This window comes from Ixodes scapularis, unplaced genomic scaffold (assembly GCF_016920785.2).
Source record: "Ixodes scapularis isolate PalLabHiFi unplaced genomic scaffold, ASM1692078v2 PGA_scaffold0__279_contigs__length_252992795, whole genome shotgun sequence".
NCBI classification, from domain to species: Eukaryota; Metazoa; Arthropoda; class Arachnida; order Ixodida; family Ixodidae; genus Ixodes; species Ixodes scapularis.
Window position 1 is genome coordinate 194175477 of NW_024609835.1, and position 25249 is coordinate 194200725.

At 42.0% G+C, this 25249-nt stretch overlaps 1 protein-coding gene across 1 annotated transcript in view; it reads right to left on the bottom strand.

Annotated features, from left to right (window-relative positions):
* Positions 1 to 4282: 4282 nt before the first annotated feature.
* LOC115328743 (disintegrin and metalloproteinase domain-containing protein 8) overlaps positions 4283 to 25249 on the bottom strand; it is a 74679-nt gene continuing 53712 nt past the window's right edge. The window contains exons 7-12 of the mRNA XM_042290745.1: positions 15421 to 15492; positions 15219 to 15346; positions 12336 to 12370; positions 11797 to 11908; positions 9073 to 9237; positions 4283 to 4419 (exon numbers count right to left, since the gene is read on the bottom strand). Of these exons, the coding sequence (XP_042146679.1) occupies positions 4371 to 4419; positions 9073 to 9237; positions 11797 to 11908; positions 12336 to 12370; positions 15219 to 15346; positions 15421 to 15492 (561 nt within the window). The 3' untranslated portion in view covers positions 4283 to 4370. The remainder of the gene's footprint in view (positions 4420 to 9072; positions 9238 to 11796; positions 11909 to 12335; positions 12371 to 15218; positions 15347 to 15420; positions 15493 to 25249) is intronic.

Genomic DNA, 25249 nt, shown 5'->3' on the forward strand with positions numbered 1-25249 from the left:
ACCCCGCGCGTGAGCTAAGATTACAAGAAAGAATGTGGGGTAGGGGGTTGGTGGGAGGGGGAAGGGCACGCACGAAAATCTCTTTTCCCCCTCCCACTTCACACAACACACGGACACAGCATTACCCCAAGGACCGGTAGAAGATCGCCATTTTCAACACGCCTGTCGAATGACGTACAAGCGAACACGTTTCTTTTTCTCTCTCTCTCTCTTGAGTATTTTCAATATTCTCGGGTGCCTTTTTTTTTCAGTTTGCATTTGTTCGGCTTTAGCAGGGTGTTGCCATGAACGACGTTCAAGGTGCGGTCGTTCTTGGTTGTTCATCTAGAATGTTATCTGAAACAGCTACGACGATGGCATGAAGGCGTCTGGATACAGCCCCTGAATGTGCTTTTTAAGAGGAACGTGCCGTGCATCAAGTATTTCGTTGCGGATTTTAAGTTCGACATTGGACTACCCAGAAAGGTTTGTCACGGGGAGACGCAGAGACGACGCTCGACTTGCTCTCAGTAACTCGGTTTTAGCGATCGAAATGACCATTTATTTTGACTGCGAGACTCCGGTGTAGAAAGCGCGGCTTCTACGAATTGTTAAGTTTTATTTAAGAGAAAAAAAGTGTTAGTATTTGGAGGTGTTCCGTTTGGATAATTGCTAATCGTTTGCGCGAAGGCTAATTACGTTAATGGGACTTGTCAAATGTAAACACGTCATTTTTGACGAGATAGGTGAAGTCGAGTCAACGCATTTGTTAACTCGCATTTACACAACGCGCGAAGCTCTATCATGTAATGTCTTAATGTTCGGGACACATTAAACATATTCGCCAGTTTCGTCCAAACTTCGTCAACACTTTCAGCCGTGCTGGGCTGAGTCCCGTCGATCCCCGGAACAAGCGAAATAACATCCGCACTCCTGGCGAACATTCCGTTTGCCTTCGAGGACTAAATCATGCAGATGCACCCTGTCTGAGGGGGACTAATGGATGCTTTTGCTCGCGAACACCTATCCGTTAGTCCCAGTTGAGTACAGTTATTCCCCAGCCTTTCCGCACGGTACCTAGCTTGAACCAGATGGTCCTTTTGGGCAGCAACTGGGAGTTCAGAGGACCAAATGCTGCCGTTAGTCTCTTGAGGCCAACTTTTTTTTTAGAGTGTACAGCACCGACCTTGTAAATAATATATATTGGCAGTATAAACCATCACTACTACCAACAGAAATAGTGCGTGTGATCGCAATATTACTACTATAGCTAATAACATAATATTAATAAACATTTGTTATGATAGACGTTATTTGTGCAAACAAAAATTTATAGTTTTCACTAGGGTACAGTAAAAGATGTAAAATGTCTTGTGACACGTGGTTGGGCATATGCACTTTCGAAATATTTGAAACAAATGTGCAGATATGGCCATTTGTCTATGCTCAGAACGTCCAATAGCAAACAGACGTTCAAGAGGTCAGATGTACGCGTGCTACACAAGTAAGAATTATACATTCTCAACTCTACAATCAGGTGTTTCTTAACCTGTTTTATTAATATTTAACGTTAATCATACCAACATAACAGTAATCACGGTGCTGAATATTTGCAGTTTGTTTGTATTGGTAATTATTTGTGCGCGTTCACTGGCGTATATTCACCCTGTACAAAGAGTTTTGATATACCGTTAAGCCACCGCGGAGTGAAAAACTGCTACTGACTACCTCCCGCACAGTAGGGATCACTGTCCGCTGCGACAGCTTATAAAGTAACGTTCCAACATAATTCATCTTCACACACATGCAAGCCTCCCGCCATATGGCCCATGAGCCCATCCACATGTACACGTGAACGAGGTAGCCGATGAATACTTTTTGCATGTAAGTGTTGCTTTTTCATAGGCCGGAACCATCGCGAAACGGGACTGCCTGGATATTTTGAAATAAAATAAAAATCGATTGAAGTATCATTTTGCGGTTTGATCGACTGATTTATCTAGATACTCGTGTGGACACAGTACGAATTCTTGTGAAAATAGTCTTTAAACCCTGCAGTGAGCCTGCGGCCAGTTACGGCTGGTTCACACTGTTGCAACCGTTTACGACCGAGTCCACCAAAAAGAGGTTTTAGGGCGTTTACGACTGCCATTGATGCTGGGCAACACGTTCAAAAGCTGTTACAAGAGGCTTAAAACACGTTTTGTCGCACTCGGTCATAGTCGGTTGCAACATTGTGAACCAGCTTTTACCCTCTAACAAAGAAAATCATGCCAAAGGGCGTCAACAGCCCCCTTTGTTTGATTACCGAATATATAAAAAAGGTTTAGAAAATATACTCGTAGGCCGTAACGAGTCTAACGACGCAAACAAATTGACACTTTGACGTGAACAGACATCAGCTTCCTGCAGTAATAAATGTAACTGCAGTAATTTCTTTTAGACCACAGCTCTTAGGCTCCCGCTTCTGCTTAAGCGGCGTGGCCATCGGCCCAATCGCGCGTTGCATTATAAAACGTTTCATATAATAACGTCACACGTGACGTCACGAGGGACGTCACCAAGGCAAAATTTCCCCGCTAAAGTTGGCGGAAAAATTTATCCCTAAAGTTAGGCAAAACAATTTTGTCCTCATGTCGTCACACGTGACGCCACTCAACCCGGAACCATTTATCTGATAAATTTAGCGGGAATCGTTTTTCGCTAAACGTTCGTGCCAAATTGAGCGGGAAACTGTTACCCTCGTGACGTCACGTGAGACGCTCCCCCTTCGCACCCTCCCCTCCTCCTCCTTAAAAGCTGCACTCTAATTCGGCGTTACATATAATTGTAAATGTGTTTCATTGTTTCTTTTTGGTTTTTAAGTCGTTGTGAAAGTTTATTTTTGATTGCGCTGCTACCCGAGAACACCCTACAGCAATGGGTCAGTAAAGGGCAGTATTTTCGGTGTTCATATAAAGTAAACAAGAATGATTCAGTATTTTTGTTTCGAGTGTTTTCTAGAAGCAAAATCCTTGACTAAACATTTCTGAGTACACCCAAAGCCGTGTGCACTCTGACAATTTAAAAATGTGTTTATTAAAATATCAAAACTAAATCACCTGAGTGCATTCTTACTAAATGACCTGGGATTACTGGTCTTGTAGATAGCGCAGGTGACTCAGAAAAGGTGGTTTCTCAATGCTTTGCATATATATTTAATGAGGTATTTATTAAAACGACTTGCACTTAGTGAGTCTTTCCCCGAATGAGCCAGCATGGCGCTAATTAGAACGGCGCTAACAGAGCACAGGCAATTCAGACGTGTATATATGGAGGGTTCAAATATAGCCGAGTGACGTAGTCATTATAAAATATGAATGCCACATATGGCTAACTTACGAAAATGAAATCAAAATTAGATTATTATTATTTTTTGGACGAAAGGGGATTGAGGGTCTGGGGGGGGGGGCGGGAGGGGAGGGTAAATAAAAACAATATTCACACTTTCAGTGTCTTGGTGCAAACAATATTGCCGCGAGCGCAGCTGACCAAGTAGGCAGCGCTCCCGTGCCCTAACGAGTTTCGAGCTTGCCTTCTACGCAGAAGGCCAGGTTTCGATTCCTGGCCGCGGCTACACTTTTTTGTTGAGGCTGTAATGTGATGCTCTGGTAAACGCCCGCGACGCTCTACTGTTATCTTCTGTTTCCTTCCTTATTTTTGGCCTTCAAGCGGTCCGTGGGCCTTCAAGCAGTCCGTAGGCCTCTCCAGTCGTGCTGGGGGGGGGGGGGGGGGGGGGGGGGGGGGCTAATTCTAGGTTAGAACGTTCTGCGCGCCGAGCCTTCCACGCCGAATGCTCCAGAAGCCAACGCGTGTACAAAAGGGGCTCCGCGTGGGAAGCCGGAGTCAGTCTCGCCCAAGCGTTCACTCTGCTCTCACGCCGATTTCGACGCCCGCGACGCTCTACTGTTATCTTCTGTTTCCTTCTTTATTTCTCGGCACAAGTTCGCCCGATTCAACGTTTAGTTTACTCAGTTATTGGCCGCCTCACCACTTGTCATTCGTGACAATATAAACTGCTAGACTCGCAAACAGGTCATAGCTCTTCACACTCAGCGAGCACTACCTCCCCCCCCCCCCTTGTTCCAACTGACCCATGATGCACCATTTTCTCACAAACGGCGGCAGCCCGATATCGGTGCTATGGCACGAGGCGTAAAAGCGTAAAAACCTGAAACTAGGCCGCCTTGTCCCGATATCTTGTCCATGCATATTGGGGACATTCTCGATTGACTGAACAGAGGCTCGCAGTTATGCTGTGATAATTAATATTTATTGTTTTGCTTCTATTGTGCAAAGCACGTTATACGTAACTGAGTGGTACTCCGTATGAACTTTCTGTAATCTTCCTCCTAGAGTTGCATTCTTGCCGTCTTTGCAAAGCAGCTTTGGTCTTTCTGCCTGTAAAGAAGAAAATCGATAACAAACAGAAAAATACATAGTTTAATGTTGTGATAGTTCAGCAACATCACAGTCAAGAAAACTTGAACTCGATAAATTCGTGAAATAGGCCACAATGTGAAAAGCGACAATGAAAATCGAAACTATAAAAGTACTCTTCTAGTCATTAAAGATATGTTTAAAAAAAAACACTAAATTGAGATTAATACTGTTTGTGCATGTGGGCTTGGCGGAGAGGGGGACATAATATGGAGGGATAGACGCGTCTAAAAGTGTGATAATGAAATAAAATTTGTTAACTATGTTTTTAATTCGCGAATATAACCATAAGGTTCATTGTGTAAATTTTCTGAGCGCCATCGAAAACAATAAAGTCAGCAATTAAAAAAAACGAATTGCCAACGACATTCACATTTAAAGTTCTGTTGTGCACGAAATTTATAAATAATTGCTCAGAAAATTGCTGTGTCACGTAACGTATATCTTGCCAAAAAATTAATCGGGAAAAATGTATGGCTGTAAATGTCACGGGACCTCAAGTCACGTGTCGCCGATTTCCCCCACAAAATATAGCCGATAATCAGCATTGGTGTATGGGTCACAAGACGCGAATTTTCCCACTAAATTTAACGGATAATTGAAACGATATATTGGTCACGTGCCGTCCATTTCGCCAAGGTGTATAAGTCACGTAACGCCATATTTCCCGATAAAATAAGCGCAAAATGCTTGAATGGACGGTCAAAATTGATGGATTGTGGGATAGCGTTAAAAACATGTCATGTTTTAAAAAAAATATTCGGATCGCGTTGAAACTACGGTAGTGCGCTAAACTTAGCACTCGTGAAACCAGCGCTAATTAAACCAAGCGAAACTGGGACTAATAGACATATAAAAAACCTTGCGGGAGCGTTTTTGAACATATAGCCTTGCGTGTCTCCCACAGGTGGTAACTTAGCGCGCTGCCGCGCTTCCCATGCGCTACAATGATTTCTAATATTGACTAATTTAATAGTTTTTGATGACGCTCTGCAAGTTGGTCAATACAATTTGGTATTGATTTTTAGAAATCAATGTTTTATTTAACAAATTTTAGGTAATTCGCGAACTTCGAGACAGCATTATCCTCTATGTAATGTCCCGGGTACGTATAGCTCACCAGCACAAACCGCTTGTTTCTCGCGATAACAGCTTTTTAAAATCTGTATTAGAAATCCATTCTTGTAAAAATATCGAGTGCTGCCAGTAAGACAAAAGAATTCGTACAAATAGTTGGTTCAAAAAAATAGAAAACTACAATAATTAGGAAACTAAAAACATATCAAGAGGTAATACAGAACTTGCGTCTAGGAAAAGCTTGGTGAATGTTATCACAAGAAACGAAATCAGCAAATACCATAACATGGGAAGCCACGAGGTGTACAAATGTTACCCCTCTTGCAGCAGGCGCAAAACTAACCGCCCCATAATGCTGATGATAAGGATATCACCCCCATTTCGGCACCGCCAACTTTTTTCCAAATGCACGAGTAGAAACTTTAGCGCACCTTCGCTCTCCCCGAGAGCTCTATGTCCTCCTAAAAATCGTATGGCATGAAAGATCGTATACTACAACACTTTCAATACCAAGTGGAATGCTGCCCTTTTCTCAAAACATATTTATATTGGAACCCTCTGCTGCTGAAGTACAGGGTGTTACAAAAAAAAAAAAGTTTAGAACGTTTTTTTTTTTTTTTTTTTGCTTTTTATTTCAAAATAAACTAGGCTTCGCCAAACGCTCACTCTCCGCCCAAAGGTAGCGCTAGAGGTTAGAAAGAGGTTCCAAAGTTTTAGTCCTATCCGATAGCTTAATCAAAAGTTCTAAGTGATTTTCTGAAAATTTCATTGCGGAAATGGCAGCCGACGGAGTTTTCGAATTCATGGAGCTCTATGGCACCAGAAAACAAAAACGGGCGAAAATTGACTCCATTTTCCCATTAAAAGTTTCAGAAAATCACGTTTAACTTTCAAATAAGGTATCGGATCGGGCTGAAACTTTGGCATCTGGTTGTTACCTCTAGCGCTGCCTTTGGGCGGAGAATGAGCGTCCGGCGATGCCCAGTTTTATTTTGCAGTAAAAACAATCCTGTAAATTGTTTTTTTTTTGTGACAGCCTGTACATAGTGTTCACTCTAGATTAAAAAAATAATTGTTCATGTTTCATTGGTGCTAACATGTGTGGAATTGAATATTCAAAACATCAGATGTCAATAAATGCAAACGCTCAACAACTGCATAAAATAAAAAATATACGCAAAAGAATCCTCGTTCTCAACAGCAAGAAATAATATATATATATATATATATATATATATATATATATATATATTTATTTATAGTGAGCTGGACCCGTGCAAACAACCTAGAATGGCGCATACACAAATGAACAAAACACTGGGTTGCATACACAAGTAGACAAAACACTTGAACAGAATGCTTTGCCGTTGATGCTGAGTGTGCCCCAAGTGAATGCTGGTGTCCCTGACCCGACGTTTGCAGGAGTAGAGCGGGTTGGCTAGAGCACTCGCTATGGCGAGTTACTTCATATACGCATTGCACCATTCAGTGTGTCCCTTTTCCGAAAACAAGGAACCTGTATTTTTGTGTTGTGAAAATATTCCTGGATCGGTTTATCATTTAGCCAGCTCTAAATTCAAATATGTGAAGGGCAGATAACTTTTTTTTTGTTAAAGTACTTGATAAATGCTTCCAAGTATTTGTGTGCCTCTCTATAGCCTCTTTAAAGACCAACAATTGCTGAGAAAAGTTTCCCTGGTATGATAATCGTGTATTGAATGCTCCCATAACTTGAATTGAAGCAAAAAAAAAATCAAGATTTGAACACTCGTTCTTTAGTGCAGTTCGTATTCGGATATTTACATAAAGCGTATTATAATGTGGGCACAAGATGGCCCCAGGAATTCGAAAACATATGATGAAGAACCAAGCATCTAACGTAAAGAAAAAGACGGCGCGTATAGGGACTTCTGAACTGCGCTACATCCGGAGACGTTAACCCTTACAATAAGCGCCTTCAGTATAATTATCCATTTTTTGTTTACCTTTTCACTGCAACAACTACAATTTTAAGCGCTGTTTGGCAATTTTTATGTTTCGTTCGCTCCTGTTTCTTAGTCATTTGTGTTAGTCTATACCGTAGTGTCTGCAGCGGGTTTGGAAAACAATATCAGCAACGAATGACCATCAAACTGTACCAGACAGCAACGCGACGTTCAACAGGGCAATGCAACTTGGAAGGCGCGTCCTAAAATGAAGCAATGCTCCATCACTGTCTGTCTCAAGATGAGCTAGGATTTAAACAGCATGTAGCCTTGAGGGAATCAGAAATTCCCTGCGCACCAACATGATAAAATTGCATAAGTGCTTCGCTGCTTGCAGAAAATATTAAATGCCATTTAAATTTTTTGGGGTGCTCTCTCTAAAGCTTTAAACTATATATATTTTCGGTCATCTTTACACGTTAATAATCCTAATGAGTGAGTTAATATATTGAAACTCCTAGGAATGAAGCTTTTCCAAGCCAAGCCAAGGCTCAACATCATTCTAAAAGCTCGTCCGTAGCAAAAACGATGGCCCTCTTTCAGGCTAGAAAATAATGTTTAAAATAAACTTAACGCCCCTTTTAGCTTTTACTTTCATTCACTTCCTTGGAGTACAACATCGAATGCTACGAAGCATGCAATTGCCCTACACTTGAGGTCTACCACAAAAAAAAACATTCAAATGCACAAATGCAATAGACCCTTTCGAAATTCACGTGACGATATTTAGAAGGTTGGAACCACCGTGCAACGGTGGAACAACTAACATCGTGGCAGGTGCAAGCCATTGCCCAAGATAGCGAACGACGGAGTGCCGTCAACCCTAGGAGCGTACGATCCAATTAAACACCGTAGAAAGTGCAACGTATCTGCGCTCCTCCCTTTTTTTTTTGTGTGTGTGTGTGTGCTTTTGCCTTTAATGCAACACAACACCAAACTGTGCCGTGCCTTTCCGGCTTTCGTCCTCGATTGAACAGATTCCCCAGCTCCCAACGGAGTGCGGTGTTTCGAAAGGGGTTTATTGGAATTCACGTCATAAAGGTGCAAATCCTAGATTTTTCCTATGCTTACCAAAAAATAAAAGTCTAAATTTCACATATTGTTATGAGTTTACAGTTTACAGTTTTAAAAAGTTCAAAAATAGTACTGTGGTTAGGATTGGGCCGTGTAGTTTGTTTAGTTCAGTGTTATTTTATAATGTAAAGTGGAACCCTAAAAAAGGCCCCTAAAGCTCTTTGGGAAACACAATACAACTCTGATGAGGATGATAGCGCACTCTCAATGCTTTCAAATGTACGTATGCATACAAATCTTTCAATCAGAAATACTACTGCAGACAGACTAAATCTAACCTGCCAATGTGATTAGGATAATCACAACCTTTCAACCACGCTCGCCCATTTCCCTTTTTCGATTTTTTTTTTATTTCGACATTATTTACAAAAATACAGCAGCATTGATTCTAAGCACAGTAATTTTATAAGGGGATGTTCAACAAGTATCCACTACCTTGGAGAAATGTAGTTACGAGCAATATATCTTAATATCTTACATGAGGCAGCCCTTCATCTGGTCATAGACGCAGTGAGAAAATAAAGAGCGTCCTGCCGTATTCAATCTCTCTGCCATCACATATCCTGCACGGGAGTCGCAGGAAAGGTGGGCATTTCCAGGAGTGTAAAAGCTTGCACGATCTCCTTCGTGTTCCATTCCCAATCTGTATGTTGTTAAAAAAATGCAGGAACAAAGGCATGAACAGCACATCAACTGAAACGATAATTTTGTGTACGGTACTTTGAACCAGGATCCTAAACCGGACCGGCATCCGATTTGAAAACCCTATCAGAGAGGGGAATTGTCTCGAACTGGAGCAATATCGATACTGTAGTCGAGACAGAGCTCCCGGAGAGGAATCACCCGTTGAGCACTTTCGTAACTGTCGATGGATTTGAACGCTTCTATGTGGTATTGAAGTCAATTAAATGTGATGTGAGAGACAGACGACCTCGAAGATGATCGGTGCGATGAGCTATTGCGTAGTCTAGACGTTCGCCGCGCTGGACCGCAGCGATTGCTCATAGAAGTCCCTGGAGTGCAATGTTTTTTTTAAAAGCTCTTTAAAAACGTTTTTGTTATATATATATATATATATATATATATATATATATATATATATATAATTTGTTTGTAAAATTACAACCTCCAAACATTTTTTTTTTAAATATTTATTTGAAGTGAAGCTTGTGCAGCTTTTCGCTTCTTTATGTTCGACTAGGTTCGCTTGTTCTTTTATGCGGTCAATTTAAGAGTGCGGTGCGCTCAAGCCTCGTTTGAGTGTGCTGTACTTGGATTCTGGTTTTAAGGGCATCCATGACCTGTATTTGGCATACTATTGCGTTTGTGATAAGACATGGGGTTCACCGAACGGAAAAAAAAAAAAGACACAGATGTACTATCTTGATCGTTTTCAAAACCGGGATTTGATTAATATATTTTGGCTTTTCAAATTTTAAAGCCGAGGACGCCGGGTCGAAAGCAGTTTTTATCTCAGGATAAAAAAAAACCGTAATGCCTTGCTTCTTTTTTTTTTTTTAGCGGCACGCTTTTATAATTTACATTCTTTAGCGACTAAGTTGAAGAATTAAAGAATGCTGTCACGATTGCCATGAGCACGTACTCAGAATTGCGTTTCCACTTTTTATGCTTTTCGATAACGCATTTTGTCTTTTTTATTTTCACATTTAGTATGTGCTAACCTATGCCCTAAAGTATAACGCATATGAAGTTGTTGGGGACAACTCCTCAACATCGTAGGCGTCTCACGCTGCCTATAGCGTATTGCATATCATCTTTAAAAGGATGGATTGCTGGGCTACTCTGTTGTTGAACAACATTATTAAAAACATCGCAAACGGAGAGGAAAAATGCAGGAGCACACAAGGGCTGTCCTGTGTCTGTTCTGTTTTGCTCCTACTAATTTAGTACCGTCCTCTTGCGCCGTTTTTAATAATGTCGTATAACCTTCAGGAGCTCGACAATCTTCATTACTTTGACTATTAGATGCTGTCAAAGTTCGTGAATGAAAGCGTCAATATCTGTAACTCGAAGAAAGGCGCATGTTTACATTTTCCTTGCTACAGATGCCGAAGACAAAGATATCAGTGCCACATTCAGTTCAGGCGGGGTAACGTTTTTTTTTACTTGAAACCGCTCATTTTACGTTCATAATAAATATGCGTTCTTATTAGTTGCCATATTTGAAAAATAAATTTTAAGTCTTACAGGTGTTTTCTTGTGTGCTTCTGTTCAGACACAGACACGCAATTCATAAGGTTTTTGAACCGTACGAATATCTAACTAGATCATCCGCTTCGCAGGTTATAACTTTAGCGTTACTTGTTTTTCTTCGTGGTTTGACAAGGAGGCAAGGTATTCAATCTCATGGAATAAAGATAATGAAAAAAATTAAGATGATCAAACTCACAATTCACTCTTCGCCTAAAATTAGTATATTCATTTCTACTTGTGATGAAAGTGTTTGTAAGAAAAGAATGAATAAAACCTTTCTAAGCGTACATGTTTTTATATTTCAATTTTTTTTTAAATAATTTATTCAACATATTCTGTTCAGCACGAAGTAGTCTGGCAACGTTACTGTGGTTATTGTCGTTCTCAATAATACATATATATATATATATATATATATATATATACACGCTGCGTTCCTAATATGTAACCAGCACTTGCAAGCACATTAACTGTGTGTGTGATACGCGCGGTAACGTAACGCAGTTCGCCAATGTTGAGTAACCGGACATACACGTGTTTCTCGATTTGCAATTTTGTAATATTTCCAATAATAAAGTTCTATTTTGGTGTGCTGAAAGTACCACAATCCTCGCCAATGACCGTCCAAAATGCATGGGCGTCACGAGTCTAAGGCATAGATGTGACCGTGTTTGAACCAGTTGACATATGGTGGAAACTGTGACCCAACCAATGATTCGCATGCCTGACTCCGGGGAAACGAAACGGGAACAAAATACAATCTATTGAACCGGACACTAAACAAAACAGGAATAGAACCAGGTTTGACACCAAGTTAATAACGTAAAAGTTTTTCTGTTCTCTTTCTTCCCTTGTGTTAATATATACATGTCATATACAGCGTATATGATATTATTATGGCAACGACGGTACGGGTAATTTAAGCGACTCCAAAAGCAAAATGTTTTTTAGTAGGGTTAAGATGAGACATTCAGAAGGAAGTACTTACTGGTGACCCAATTCATGGGCTATAAGTAGTGCAGATTTTACATCGCTTAAATCCTCAACCGATTGAACGGTTACTCTTTCTTTCGTGCACATACCACAGACCATACTGCATCCTGAAAATAGATCTTCTTATATCAAATACCGTGCTATCAGTATAGATGTTTCGATATTTTCAGAATCGCGAACGTCAACTTTGTGCCAAGGCCGGTTGAGCTCAAGGATGCGCCGCGGGGATGATATGGCATCCATAGCTAAGAAAGGGGTGGCTAATACTCATGCTTATTAACTTATATTTGAAGTTAAACATGGTACTGTCTTTAGCACATAAAATAGAAAAAAAAAATATATAAAGCAAACTATGCAAACGAATGAACCTTACTTGATCGAATGTATCAAAATTTTACAAAACCGCCGCAAGTCAAAATTAATGGCGGATTCAAGATTTCAACTCTAGACATCTCACCCGTCCGGGCGGGCGTGCTAAACAAAAACACAGCCATTGTTTTTCTTTTAAATACAAATTGGCAGGATCCAACGTACCTATTGACGGCTTTTTCTCCCTACTAAATGGTAGACTGGTGAGAAAAAATGGAGAGCGAGTGGGTTAGTTGTACGCATTTTTAGAAACCAGAAATACAGCATGCTCTGAAATAATAATCACACGTGTCTGGTTAATATTAGAGTTGTTTGCTAATTTTCTAAAAGAACTAAGGTAATATCAATCATGCATCGATATTCGCGCCCATGAACACCTGTGGTTTTAACCGGACCTTTTGAAGAACATAAAGTTATGTTTAGGTCACGGCCAAAAATAACCTACGCATTTTCGAACGCTTATTTTTGCCCATATATATGAGAGGCCAAGAATCCAAACATTTTTGTTGGCAGCAAATGTAGAGATTTTAAACCTTGCCATTGGTACCCAATCCCTAGGTTTAAAAACGCTCGGTTATTTTATATGAAAACGTACATGATATTTGGAAATTTACAATAAATAGCCAGTCCAGTTTTTGGTAGCAGACGAGATTACTGTCTTTGAGTTTGCAAATTCCGTTCGAAGCAATTTCTTTTCTGAAACCCTAAAAAATTATTATTTTTTTTTTTTACGGTAAGGTTTAAAAACTTGCCATCTGATTCTAACACCTAGAGGTGCATTTGTAGGAAACAAAAAGTTAGACTAGGCGTTGATTGGTATGTAAGTCTAAAATCCGCTATTTCTCTCACAAGCTTTGTATACTCGCATCAAAACTGGAAGAAAGAGGAGTTAAATATGTAATACCAGCGCTTGCTTTACATTGTTATCTAAATTTGGATCCATGAAGTGTGCCCTAACCCACTCGTATATCCGCAAGCCACTGCTGTAGCCTATTTTAACGGGTACTTCAACAATCATTGAAAGCACTGAAATGGCACCAATTATTAAACTTTCCGACTTTAGTCGTAGCAGCAGATTAGTTTATTTAGCTTAATTTGAAAGAGCCAATAAGAAAATGGTGAATAAAGATGATGCCGAAACTAACATTCAAATTTCAACCCGTTTTAAAATTTCGCGATCCCACAGGAAGGCAGCATTGCACGTCGATTAGTCACAATACAGCACAGCATGTCGCGTACATCTGTGCTGCTAAGCGAATGGCCACCTTAGTTGTGGCAGCATTTATTTCGAGCATAAAAAAGATTTTGTAATCAGTTATGAAAGGGTTCCACTACCCGAACACTGAGCATTCGATTAGCGTTGGTGTCAGTTTAAGTTTCGAGTGAAAACGTTACTTAGAAGAAAAAAATGTAACCGTGTGTATTTGTGTATTGATAGCATTATGAGGCATACCAGCGTTCAGGAAAACAATTACCGATAGAGTGAGAGGATGATTGAACAGCAGAGTGATTAGGTTTAGCTCGCATAGTGCTTTAACAAATTGGTGGAGTTCTCGTAAGACAATGGTGGATAAACTGAAGAAGGTCCGAAGTTTTTAACCAAGCCTGCTTGGTTATCTTGCTTGCGGTCACAGAATTTGACTGCCTTTGATAATAGCGTTAATTTGGTTTTTCCCACCACCCCCAAGGTAGTAACTGACCGGTGCTGGTGTTCTCCTTTCTCTAAATTGTTCCACTACTAAAATGTTCAGTAAACAAAAAGGAAGGGTGAATATATTGTCTCAGAATATCGAAGTGAAGCGCGCCTACACTGGACATATTACATTACTTCCGAGGGTTCTCTTGGGTTACGTTTTGCAATGCACGACGTTGTAAACCACCTGGTTCCTTATAAATTCATATAAATCCTTATTATGTCGAAGTATTTTTAAGCCTGATAAAAACTTTTGGACACGACTTTTCTTCCATCGAAAATTATATTTCTATTCTTCACTTATTTTTGTTATCAAGACCCCAATTTTCTGTCGTAAATAAAATATGCAGAAAGGGCTAAGCCCTGAAAATTATATAATATTATGTTGCACTCAATGAGTAAAGTCGCAAAAAACAAAACGTGCACCATGTATTGAGCACCCGCTTGGAGTTTTGTATTTTGTGCGTTCTGAAATCGGATGACAAGATGACCCCTATATTGAGAGAACATACGTCCATTACGATTTCGCGGGGAACCGGAAGCGGTATAAACATATGAACGAATTTATTTTCTTCAATATTACCGTACAAACGATTCTTCTAAATCTAGAGGGACATACGCCTCGTAAGATACGCGCATTAGAATGTCCCTTCATATACCTCGCTGACTGAAGAAATTCTCCTGCAACATTCTTCTTTCTTTCCACGGCGTAAGAACAGGATTATTGTTATACTTATTCACACGCCATTTCATGGTCGTAAATAATGCGAGACTGTACTGCTTCCGTAGATTTAAAAATGGCATATCAATGTTGTGGGAAAAATCACATCCCACACTTCGGCCAGCAAAAAAAAAGTACGCCTTTCAAAATTCTAGAAAACTGCTTGGATATGATGCTGCAAAAGTTTAAGAACATGGTGTTACCTGAATCGCGAGATAAAGCAGAGAAACAAGACAATCCTTACGATAGGATATCCACTTAGGGGTTACGTCAATATCTAGAACTGGCAGGTGAATATAACAAACCGAACATATACAGAGAACGCTAGTTTTATTTAAATGCAGACCCAATTTGCTCAGCCAAAATCCGACATCAGAAAAGGCATTGTGGATGACTGTCGCTATTATTTTAGTGAAGAAAGTTTGTAACACAAAATAAACCCACATTATGCTACCGCGAGCCCTCAGATTTTCTCAAATCTCCAATTTCCTACATCGGTAGTCTAAAGAAACTGGCAAAAATAAAAATGTTTATGCTTGTTCTTGAAACATGTAAGTTGAAAGTTAGGTTAATACTTGCCATGAAAGTAATACTAGTATTGCTGACGTAATCCCTTTATGTTTTATTTTCTTACCCAGAGACGAATGCAACGACATCCTGAGCATCACTCCGCCATGATCCATCGACAAAATGATTAAGGGAGTGTACAGTGTCGCAAACCTCCAAGTGTCTGCTAGGAGTTACTTTTAAGTGCACTTCACTCTGAAACACAATAAAAGGAATTTAAAATAAGTATGTTAAGTGGTCGACAAATATGATAACAATATATTACGTACCTTTAATTTTTCAATGCCTACAACAATAAAATGAGGCCTTGGGTTTTGCAGCGCAGTGTACAGCACGTTAACCTGTAAAAGGGAGAATCAGGGAGATCACAAAAAAAAAATATCATAAGCTGAAAAACTCCAGTTTGGCCAATCGGTCAGAGTCGCAAGGCTGTGTTGAGGCGATTAATACAGGAAGACCTAAAAGTCCGCGAATGTATTGGGATGCCCTATTCCGCTTCTTACATAACGCGAAAGCAGTTTTGATCTGTTTAACTTTCATAACTTCACATGCTGAACCATTAAAAGATCATCACACGAAAAAAAAAACAAGATGTTAAGCCCATAAGTACTACTTCACAGGATATATTTCCACGTGTTCCGGAAAGTTAATTGAAACTGTTTTGCAAATCCTATGCAACTCGTACAATGAACGCCGCTTTTAAAAACATCCATCGTAGAAAAAAAAAGGTTCATTACATATTAATAACTCTGTGTCAGGTTGCCTACGTAATATACATACTAACGTTTGGTGTAATTCGGTGAGTTGGATTTTTTTCAGCAAATACATTTCGTATACTCAGTATAAAGTCACTGTAAAAACGTAATTCTGGGCGTCATCGAAAAATGCGGCATTGGCGTAACTTACAATAATATAATACACACTCGGATTCTTAAATCTCTCCGAGAGCTATGTGGTTAAGAGGCGTTTTTAAAGAATTTTTTTTTATAACAACCTATCTTTGCGCCAGCAAACCTGCTCCCCGTAGCCTAAGCGCGGAAGTACCGACTCGGCTTCCTCGCAGAAGAGAGGGAAATATACACTACACATGACATGAAAGATAAAGCTTGGTTCTTGAGCTCACATCATGCATGCCTAAAATTCGTGATTGCTCGTTATTGGAGTTCTTTCATGACGGGGAGCATTTCCTTTGGCTTAAAGATCCGCATCAATATTAAACTGTAACTTCTAAAATACTATAATCAAATTGTTTCTAGGTAAGCCGTAAAATGCTGCACTTGCAGTATTTTTAGCGAAGCATACCGATCTAGACGTTTTCGATGGCGAACTAGAAAAATTCTAATTGGGATTTACCTCTATATATCCCTTTCAATCTACTTCGAAAAAAATTATTTTTATCAGTGTAAATATTTCATTTAATACTATATATAATTTGTTTGTTTAAGACGTATATAATGATTTTTCCACAACCTTGACGTTACGTCATTTGTGGGGAAGTTGAGGGGTGAGAGATGGGGAATGCGATGAGGATGAAATGTTTAAAAATAATGCCGCATACCGGCTTCTCGAATAAACCTTAGCAGAAAGTCCAGTATGATCTTTCCGCGCTGTATGTCGTATCCTGGTCGCGTGAACTCTACGAAATTTTTGGGCCGATGGCAAGCGAAGAGGTTGTAGATGGTGGCTCGCCTTGAGCGTACAGTGGCTCTGCACTCCCAGAGACTATGTAGTATAGTTGCTGGACTCTTGCTCTCGCGTTGAGGGCAGTCACAGGTGATAGCCGTCCCGGGGTCATCGGGTTGTCGGACTCGCCTAGCTCTGTCCAGCTTAGCCTGCAGGGCTGGCGTTACTGCCGTGTTGGTGCGGATCCGGCGCAGGATAACGCGGTCGCTCCGGCTGTATTCGTCTGGTAGTTCGCCGTCCGGATCTTGAGGGACCAGGTCTGTCAGTGTGTTGCGCCTCCTCGTCCTTCCCAGGGACAGGAACTCGTCGGGGTCGAAGGGGAGGACATCATTTTCTCCTCGACCTTCTTCCTGTTGATCCAGGTCTGGTATCGCTGGCGCAGCTTCAAGCGCCGTTCTGACAGCATTGTCGGCCTCTTCGTTGCCATATATGCCGGAGTGTTCCGGCACCCATACAATTCGAAGGACGCGTTCTTCATCTGCTATTTGTTGGCCTAATTCTCGCAGCTGTCGGACGGTGTTGCTATAGGTGTCGACGTTGTCGCATTCTGCGTGTGCTTCCCTACTGTCTGTGAATACCCACAAGTGTTTGTAGGGGGCTTCTTTATTGTTGCAGTGTGTGGCCGCTTGTGTGGCTCCTGCCAGTACAGCTTGTAGCTCGGCTTCCTTGATGCCACATTCACCCTTGAGTACTCGGCTGCACGTCGGCTGCGAGTTTAACATGAACCATCCAATGGCTCCTAGTCCGTTTCCTCGCAGCGCAGCATCTGTGTATACGCACAGGTTGGTGAAAGCTCTGCTGTACTCTCGAACAAAGACTATGTGGTCCATAACTCATTGAAACCGTCGCTTTTTGTTGTCCTTCCCCATGTGGCGAGCCAGCGGGGCAAAGGAGGTGAGCTGCATGGTTGTATTTTTGAGCCTTCAGTTTGGGAGCGTCGGAAGATGATTCGTTTCGTAACCAATATGTCGCAATATGGCTCTTCCCGCTTCTGTGGTTTTGAGTCGGTCCAGTTGCGCGCCCTTGATGGTGTCTGCCCACTCCTTGAGAGTATTTAGTTTAGAGTGTATGTGCAGGTCTTCTATTTTCGCAAACCGTTGAAGTCCGGTAATTGCTCTCATAGCTTCCCTGTTGAGCCTTTCAAGTTTTAGCCGTTGTGTTTGTGTAGGTCTATCATAATTGTATGGATAGAGCTCTTTCGAAGTCAGAAGCGCCAGGGTTAGGGTATGTGTTTCCCTTTCTGTGGCTACCCATTTCTTCATGGCCACTCTTCTGATCAAGTGCAGCGTGCTCTTCCAGGTTTTCGTTACCCTCTTTATCCAGGTATGGGCCTCCCATCTTGATCAAGGGATAGTCCGAGAATCCTCAAACTTTCAACTCTCTGTATCTCAACTCTCTTCATGGTCAAGGGTATGTTCTGTGTTTCTGTTTGATATTCAATGCGTCGATTGCCCACCACTATGTATAAGGTCTTATTTGGTGCTGCAGACATGCCTACGAAATCCAGAAACTCTACGATGGTGTCTAGTGCCTACTGCAGTACCTCTTCTTGTCTTTCGACCGCTCCGGCTTTGTTCCAGGTTGTGATATCATCTGCATAGATAGTGAAGTAGAGGTCTTGGATCCGGGCCAGGCGAGGTAAAAGGTCGGCCATGACTAGGTTGAACAACGTAGGGGAAAGGACTGCACCTTGAGGGACTCCGACCCCATTAGGTGTTTCTGGACTTGACGTGTTTCCCACTTTGACTGTAGATTTCCATTCCTCCAAGAAGGAGTTGATGAAGTTGAGTGGTGCTCCTTGGACATTATGGGCGACTGCGCTGTCGATGATTGCCATGTGTGGTCCGGAGTCAAACGCTTTTTTGACGTCCACTGCTACAACGATGCGTGGATCAACCTCGGAGGCTGTTTCCAGCACATTTGTGTAGATCATCAAAAGATTATCCTCAGCCCCTAGGTGTCTTCGGAAGCCTGTATGGGTGTAGTGGAATGTGTCATTGTTCTCTAGAATGTGCTGAATTCTGTATAATGCCATTCTTTCTCTGAGCTTGCATACATTCGAGGTGAGCAAAATGGGTCTCATGTTAGCAAGCGTTGTTGTGGGCTTGCCTGGTTTAAAGATCGCGATGACCCAGGACGTCTTCCACTCTTCTATGACTTGCCCTATGGTTAAGATTTGATTGATTATTGTTAGGAGCTCCTCTGAATGTTCGTCTGCAGGTTCCTAAGGAGAGCATAGGTAATGCCGTCTGGGCGTGGTGTGCTGTTGGTTTTGCACCGCCTTAAAGCCGACATTAGCGCTCCCATAGTAAAGGAAGCTATGGCAGGATCCCCTAGTGCATAGTCCTGACGCTTGTAATCCTCTTGTGGGGCGGGTGTTGCGGGTTGTGGGAAGAAGAGTTGTCAGGCTTCAGCTGCCACTTGGTCGTCTGAAACTCAAAGTGCCAGCGCGATGTTTTGTGCTGCAGTCCTGCTCTTTTTTCTACCTTGCATAGCTTGGAACGTCCTACACATCTTGTCAAGGCCCGTGTTACCGTTGAATCACTCACAGGGGTCTTGCCATTGCTGCCTAGCAAGTTGGTTGGTGTAACCTTTCGCTGTCGCCGTCGCCAGATTGAGCTTTGCCCTCAGTGCTGGTGGTTTTTCTTCATTCTTATATTTTTCTACGGCTTCAATTCGGGAGGCCCATAGGTTGAAAAGGTGTGAATCCGGTGTGGTGTAGCCTTCCTTGACCTTTGTGTCTTGTTTGGCTTCCTTGATGGCTGCCTTTAGTATTTCTCTGAACCCGCTCTCGGTCAGTCAGCCCTTACGTTAAAGCTTCCCTGAATTTGACCCATTTCACTCGTTTGTGTACCCGCTCCTTTGCACCGGTTTAGAAACGGGTCCGTCTCACGGTGATTGGTAGATAGTCACTGCCCACACAGTCTTTCGAAAGTTGCCTCTCGATTTCGATGTTCCGAGTCCCAGGTGAGGTCGGGTGTGGTGTCCTTCTGCTTCGCGTGCATAGCTATTTGCGTCGGCACATCTACGTTGTTCGCGAGTCTAAAGCAGTTCAGAGTCATTGTCTCACCTATTTCCTCGCCTTTGGGTGAGTCACGGGAGTACCCCCACATGGTGTGCGTCACGTTGAAGTTCCCGCTAACAATAATTGGCACCTTGCCCACCGCGAGTTTCAGTTGTGGGGTGCAAACGATCGCGTCGCCGCGCACGTTATATCCCCGGCGCTCATAAACCGACACCACCACAAACCAACGAGCACCGATTTTCACCAGCACTGCCACAATTTTGTGATATTCGTTGCACCATTGCGACATGTCGATCTGGTTTTGCGGTAGGTTATCATCTACGAACACTGCTGCTTGTCCTTTAGCTACCGGCACGTTCGGCATATCAGACCGTCTGCGCGTTCTTCCCCGCTTCTTGTTCCGTATGGTCGGAGTCATCAATACGTCACACCTCGCAATTTTTTTCTACTTCCCCTACCTCCTGGAGCAGCAGGGCTACTGGTTTCTCTACAGTTAAAACACGTTAGTTCAGTTCACTCACTTTTCCCGCGAGTCCCTGAGAGTTCCATTTAAGTACACAAGGGGGCTTCGGGGCTTTGCCCCGATTTGAGGCCCTGCTATTAGATGAGGCCATCTTGACTGCCGTGGCACATCGTGTTGGCACTTGACGAGTTTGGTTTACCACTATTTTCTTTTCCTTGGAACAATGAGCGGACAGCCTCGTGCAGAATGGGTGATAACATGGTTTTAAGTTCTTTTGCAGGATCCCTGACCACGCTCATGATGGTGTTCTGGAGATCGGACTTGATGCTGGCGATAATTTTTTTTCCATTGAGGTGTTGAATTCCGCCTGTGTTTCCAATGCTTGGTTTCTATCTGAGCTTTCCTGGCACATGTTTGCCGCCGTGTATGTGGCTTGGTGTTGTTGTTGCCCAGAATGTCGTTGGGTTGTTGTTTCCATCTGTCCTCGAGTCTGTATTCGTGACCTGGAACCCATGAGAGCGGCTTTCATGGCTCGAACCATGCGTGGAAAATCATCGTCCTCTCTCTCTTTTCTATCGTACTTCTTGCGTTTGCTATCACCGTCTTAGGAGGCGCTGGGAAGTATTCTTTACTCTTTGACGGCGGAGTTGGCGTAATAACCTCTTTTCCCTTGGGTAGTTGCGCAGGACGGTCCCGTTGCGTGCTTTTCTCCCTCGGCCCGTTGTCTGATGATCGTCTTTATTGAGGTGCCTGACGTCTGTTTCGTGCGGGTTTCTTCCTCGTTTTTCCCTTCTGTCGGAGCTGTTCGTTGGCCTCCCTCCATTCGGGACAGAAGGAATCCGTGGCCAGGTGTGCCCCCTTGCAGTTCTTTCGTTGCGGAGAGGTGTCCACGCAGCCATCTTCTCCGTGCGTGTGTTCCCTTCCGCAGTCCCTTCATCTCTGCTCTTCTTCGTTGGGGCAGATGTCCACTTTGTGTCCGATAGCGTGACAATGCGTGCACACAACTGCGCGGGGTCTGTATTCACTTACATCCCTCATGGAATCGTAGTGTGTGACATACCTTGGGGTTCTCTTACCCTCGAAAGTGATTAGGGTTGTCTTACCGTTCTTGTCCATCGGTCTCGCATTCTGGATCCAGTGTGTAGTGCTGACCAGGTTCGGTAGCAGGTTTTCTGGATCGTTGGTCGTGTCAATCCCGCAGATTACCCTTCTGACCTGGTCCCCATTCACGGCGATGTATGAGGAAACTGGAGTCTCCTTGTCTGGTGTTCGTATTGTCTTCAGCTTTAGAAAGTGCTCCGCAACGTGTGGAAACCAAGTTTCCATCGCAATGATATTAGTGACCTCCTGGATCCTAATTCGATAGTACCTATCGTATTTGGAATGGTCGTGAATAGCCTTTGCTAGGGCAGTCTTCAGATCTTTTGGCGACAACTCTATTACACGCACTCGCTCACGTGGTCGTGAGATGACTGTGTCGTGTTCGTCATCACCACCTCCCGGCTGTCTCTTCATAAGTTTCGGCGCTATCGCTTTCTTCAGGGCGCCTCTAGAGACGACGGTTGACCAAGCAGCTTGGTCCATCACGACATCACCTGATGGGTTACGCGAGCTCCGCGAAGCTTGGTGAGAATTCATATCGGCAGAGCTCAGAGAATCCGAATTTCGGAGTGTCGGCTGTCCCGACCCATCAAGTTCAATGTGGTGATCGTCGGCTCTCACCGCCTCGTCGAACGTCAGGATCGCCTCCACCAGGCATAGCTGCTGTTGCTCGGCGTCATTGGTTGTAGGATCGCTTGGAGCCCTTGTGGTGTTCTGATTGCCCTCCCGGGATTTCTGGCCGAGGGTCGGTGCAGTCTTGGTCAGCAAAAAGCCTTTTCCCAACGTGAAGAGTGGATTCACCCCTATCGCTGCGTTGGTCGCGTCAGCAGCTGCCATTAGGCTTAGCTTGGCCGTCGGTGCTATTGCGTTTGACAAGGCCTTCATTCAGGTTCTCTGCCTTGCTGCTCTGGTCCAAACTGTCAGAAGATTCTTCGTTCCGGCTCCTGGAGGGTTCCCATGCTCCGTCGTCGTCTTTTGGGGGGCTATAAACCTCCAAAACAGGCAAAATCAAGCAAAAACTCTGGAGTTCAAAGATTAGTGCTGCTACCTTGAGAAACATCGTCCTCTTTTCATTCTATATATATAAACATTTAATATATAATAAATGTTTTATTAAATTTTGCCTAGGGCAGGAATTCATCAGGCAAACTATTCTGTGCCATATTGATTTTTCGCAGAAAAACATTTTAAGATCCTTCCGTTAGTCAGCCTCTTCATTGTTTCCTTCATTTTGTTTTTCGTAATCACTGCAAAACGTATCAGGCAGTTTGTGCACTCAACTCACTTATGAGTCACAAATAGAAAAAAAGCAAAACGTTGTGGTCTTAAGCTATATTGGCAAATATCAAAAAACACAAATCGGTGAATGAATGGTTGGTTCTTGACCCATATATGTCCATAGTGTGAAAGATCAGTTCAATATGTTTAATCTATAAGGGTGAATTACCTCCTTGCCTTGTTTTCATACTTTATTTTGTTAAATTTACCGATAATATATTATACGCTTCTGAACCATTCGATATAGTTAAGAGATGCCGTGCTGCGAAAATGTCAAGATCGTTGAGAGGCAAGGTTAGCATATGATAATTCAATAAAAATACGTTCCGCATCTATCTCACGCTTCGTCTGTGGCTTTGCTTCAAGTCGTAAGTTACCCTGGAAAATGTTTTTACTTAGTGCGCTTTTTTTATCCAATGCTTCCTAAGATTACTGCTTGTTATATTGGATGTTGAATAGTCTCTGATGCCATTACATATTTTGTGGGGCTGATGCACATGCATTATGTTTGTTCTAAACTTGGCGAGTTGTGGGTGTCTTGGGGGATGTATTAGATTATGTATAATAGGGTTTTTCCACTGTACTAGATGAGTTTCTTTTTTTTAAGAAATGCAACATATATAATTACGAATAAGACTCCTACACAATAAAGGTAGATCAACTATAATTTTATAGTCTTTTATTATCAATTCTAACCTCAGCAAGCGCTCTCCCAGGAGCTATTGTTCCTGGTGTAACGAGACTATGATGCAATAGTAAAATCTGATCCGGCCATAATTTAGTATGAAACTTAACTGTAAACCATGAAGAAATGTTAAGAGTAAGAATGCCGTTCATATAAACAAATCTAAATTTAAAATTTCTCTCACTCTCAACTAATATTAATTGGAACGTGCTCGTAAAGTCTCATTCTACTTGTTACCTGACTTGTTACCTTGTTACCTGTTACTTGTCACCTCACTCTCAACCAATATTAAAAGCAGGGTTCTTGTTACCTCACTCTCAAACAATATTAAATGGAAGGTGCTTGTTTAGCCTTGTTCTATTTGAATATACATTACAGACGGTGATATGTGCGCACAGAAAATAGATCGTGTTCTGTAGCTCTTTCGATGGAGCGCTGTCGCGATGTGCGATGTGGAAGGGGGGGAGGGGGGCTGAACTCTGGCCCGTCAGGGGGGTAAGCGCTTGTCTGGAGGAGATTTAGCCATGTGCACTGTGCAGAGAGAGCCCCTTTCTGTCTGCCTGCCGGACAATATACACTTCCAGAACAACCCCGGACTGCCTAGTCGTTGTCGTCCCAGCCATACGTAAGACTAGCCTAAATAATGAATGTGTGTGAAAATACTAAGACAAACCACTGCAGCGGCATTATCTTAACTTCGAAACGACGACCGGATTATCTTTAATACGGGCATAAAATAAGTGAGGCTAGAACGGTCGTTTTGTTACAAATACGGACCTCTCACAAGGTTGATTTGTTTGGTTTACTCGAATATCTCGAATTATTCAGGAGTCGTTTATAATTTGTTAAAGAAAACGTTTACTTTTTCACAAAAAAAAAAAAAAAACTTGCAGCAATATATTGCAATCAGCAAAAAGATGCCAACAAATGTGGAAGCTTTAAATAAAGTTTCGAATTTTGGAGCGTTTTAGACTTGGAGTTTTTTCTTCATTTCTGTCCTTTACAACTATGCTTCTTTACTGAATTTTGCCTTCTTATGCATAACTGACCGGGGCTGTGCTAGTGGAAGGTTAAATTATCATTTAAGACAAAGGTAGAAGGGCAAAACACACGCCGATAAAATTGTTTACGCCTATTCGAAACGCTCCAGCGACAGCCGGCATGGGCCCGTGGCTGCAGCGATTGCGCCCGCATTTCTTCCCAGCACTTGGAAAATACCTGTGGTTATCAAATATTTGACCTTATCAGGCTATTTTATTTATTACGCAATTTTACTTTTTTAGAGAGGGGAAAATATACGAGTGTTTTATTCACCAAGTAGTAGGCTCGGCTGACAAAAGAAAAGGCGATAATCATGGTAAGTTAGCCAAGTAATTAACATTCTTCAATTGACATTTTATTTATCGGCTTAAGGAGTTGTGTTGAAATTTTCAGTATCGACTGAAATTACAGTTCGTGTTCAGACAAGATCAAATGAAAAATCGTTCCACAATGTAGCTGTTTGCTATTTCTTTATCAATCACCGCGTTTCTTAGCACGTTTTTTTTTTTTTTTTTTTTTTTTTACGATGGCCAATTTCTTGGGACATTCAGTGTCAAAAAAGTTTATCGACAACATCAAAATTATAATGAATTTTTTAAAATAATTTATGGGTAATTACAGTCCCGGGTAATGGCGAACACTTTGATATTTCCTCAAGAAAAGAAAAATTATAAAATTTTTTAATGTAATTTATAAGATTCAATGCAAAAAAGAAATGAGGAGCCAAGGAAGAAAGCTAAACGCGTCGTAAGGTTTAATTAGAGCTTACTTATTCTTTATGACTGTGATATAAACAATCCAATGGAACATTAATTAAGATGT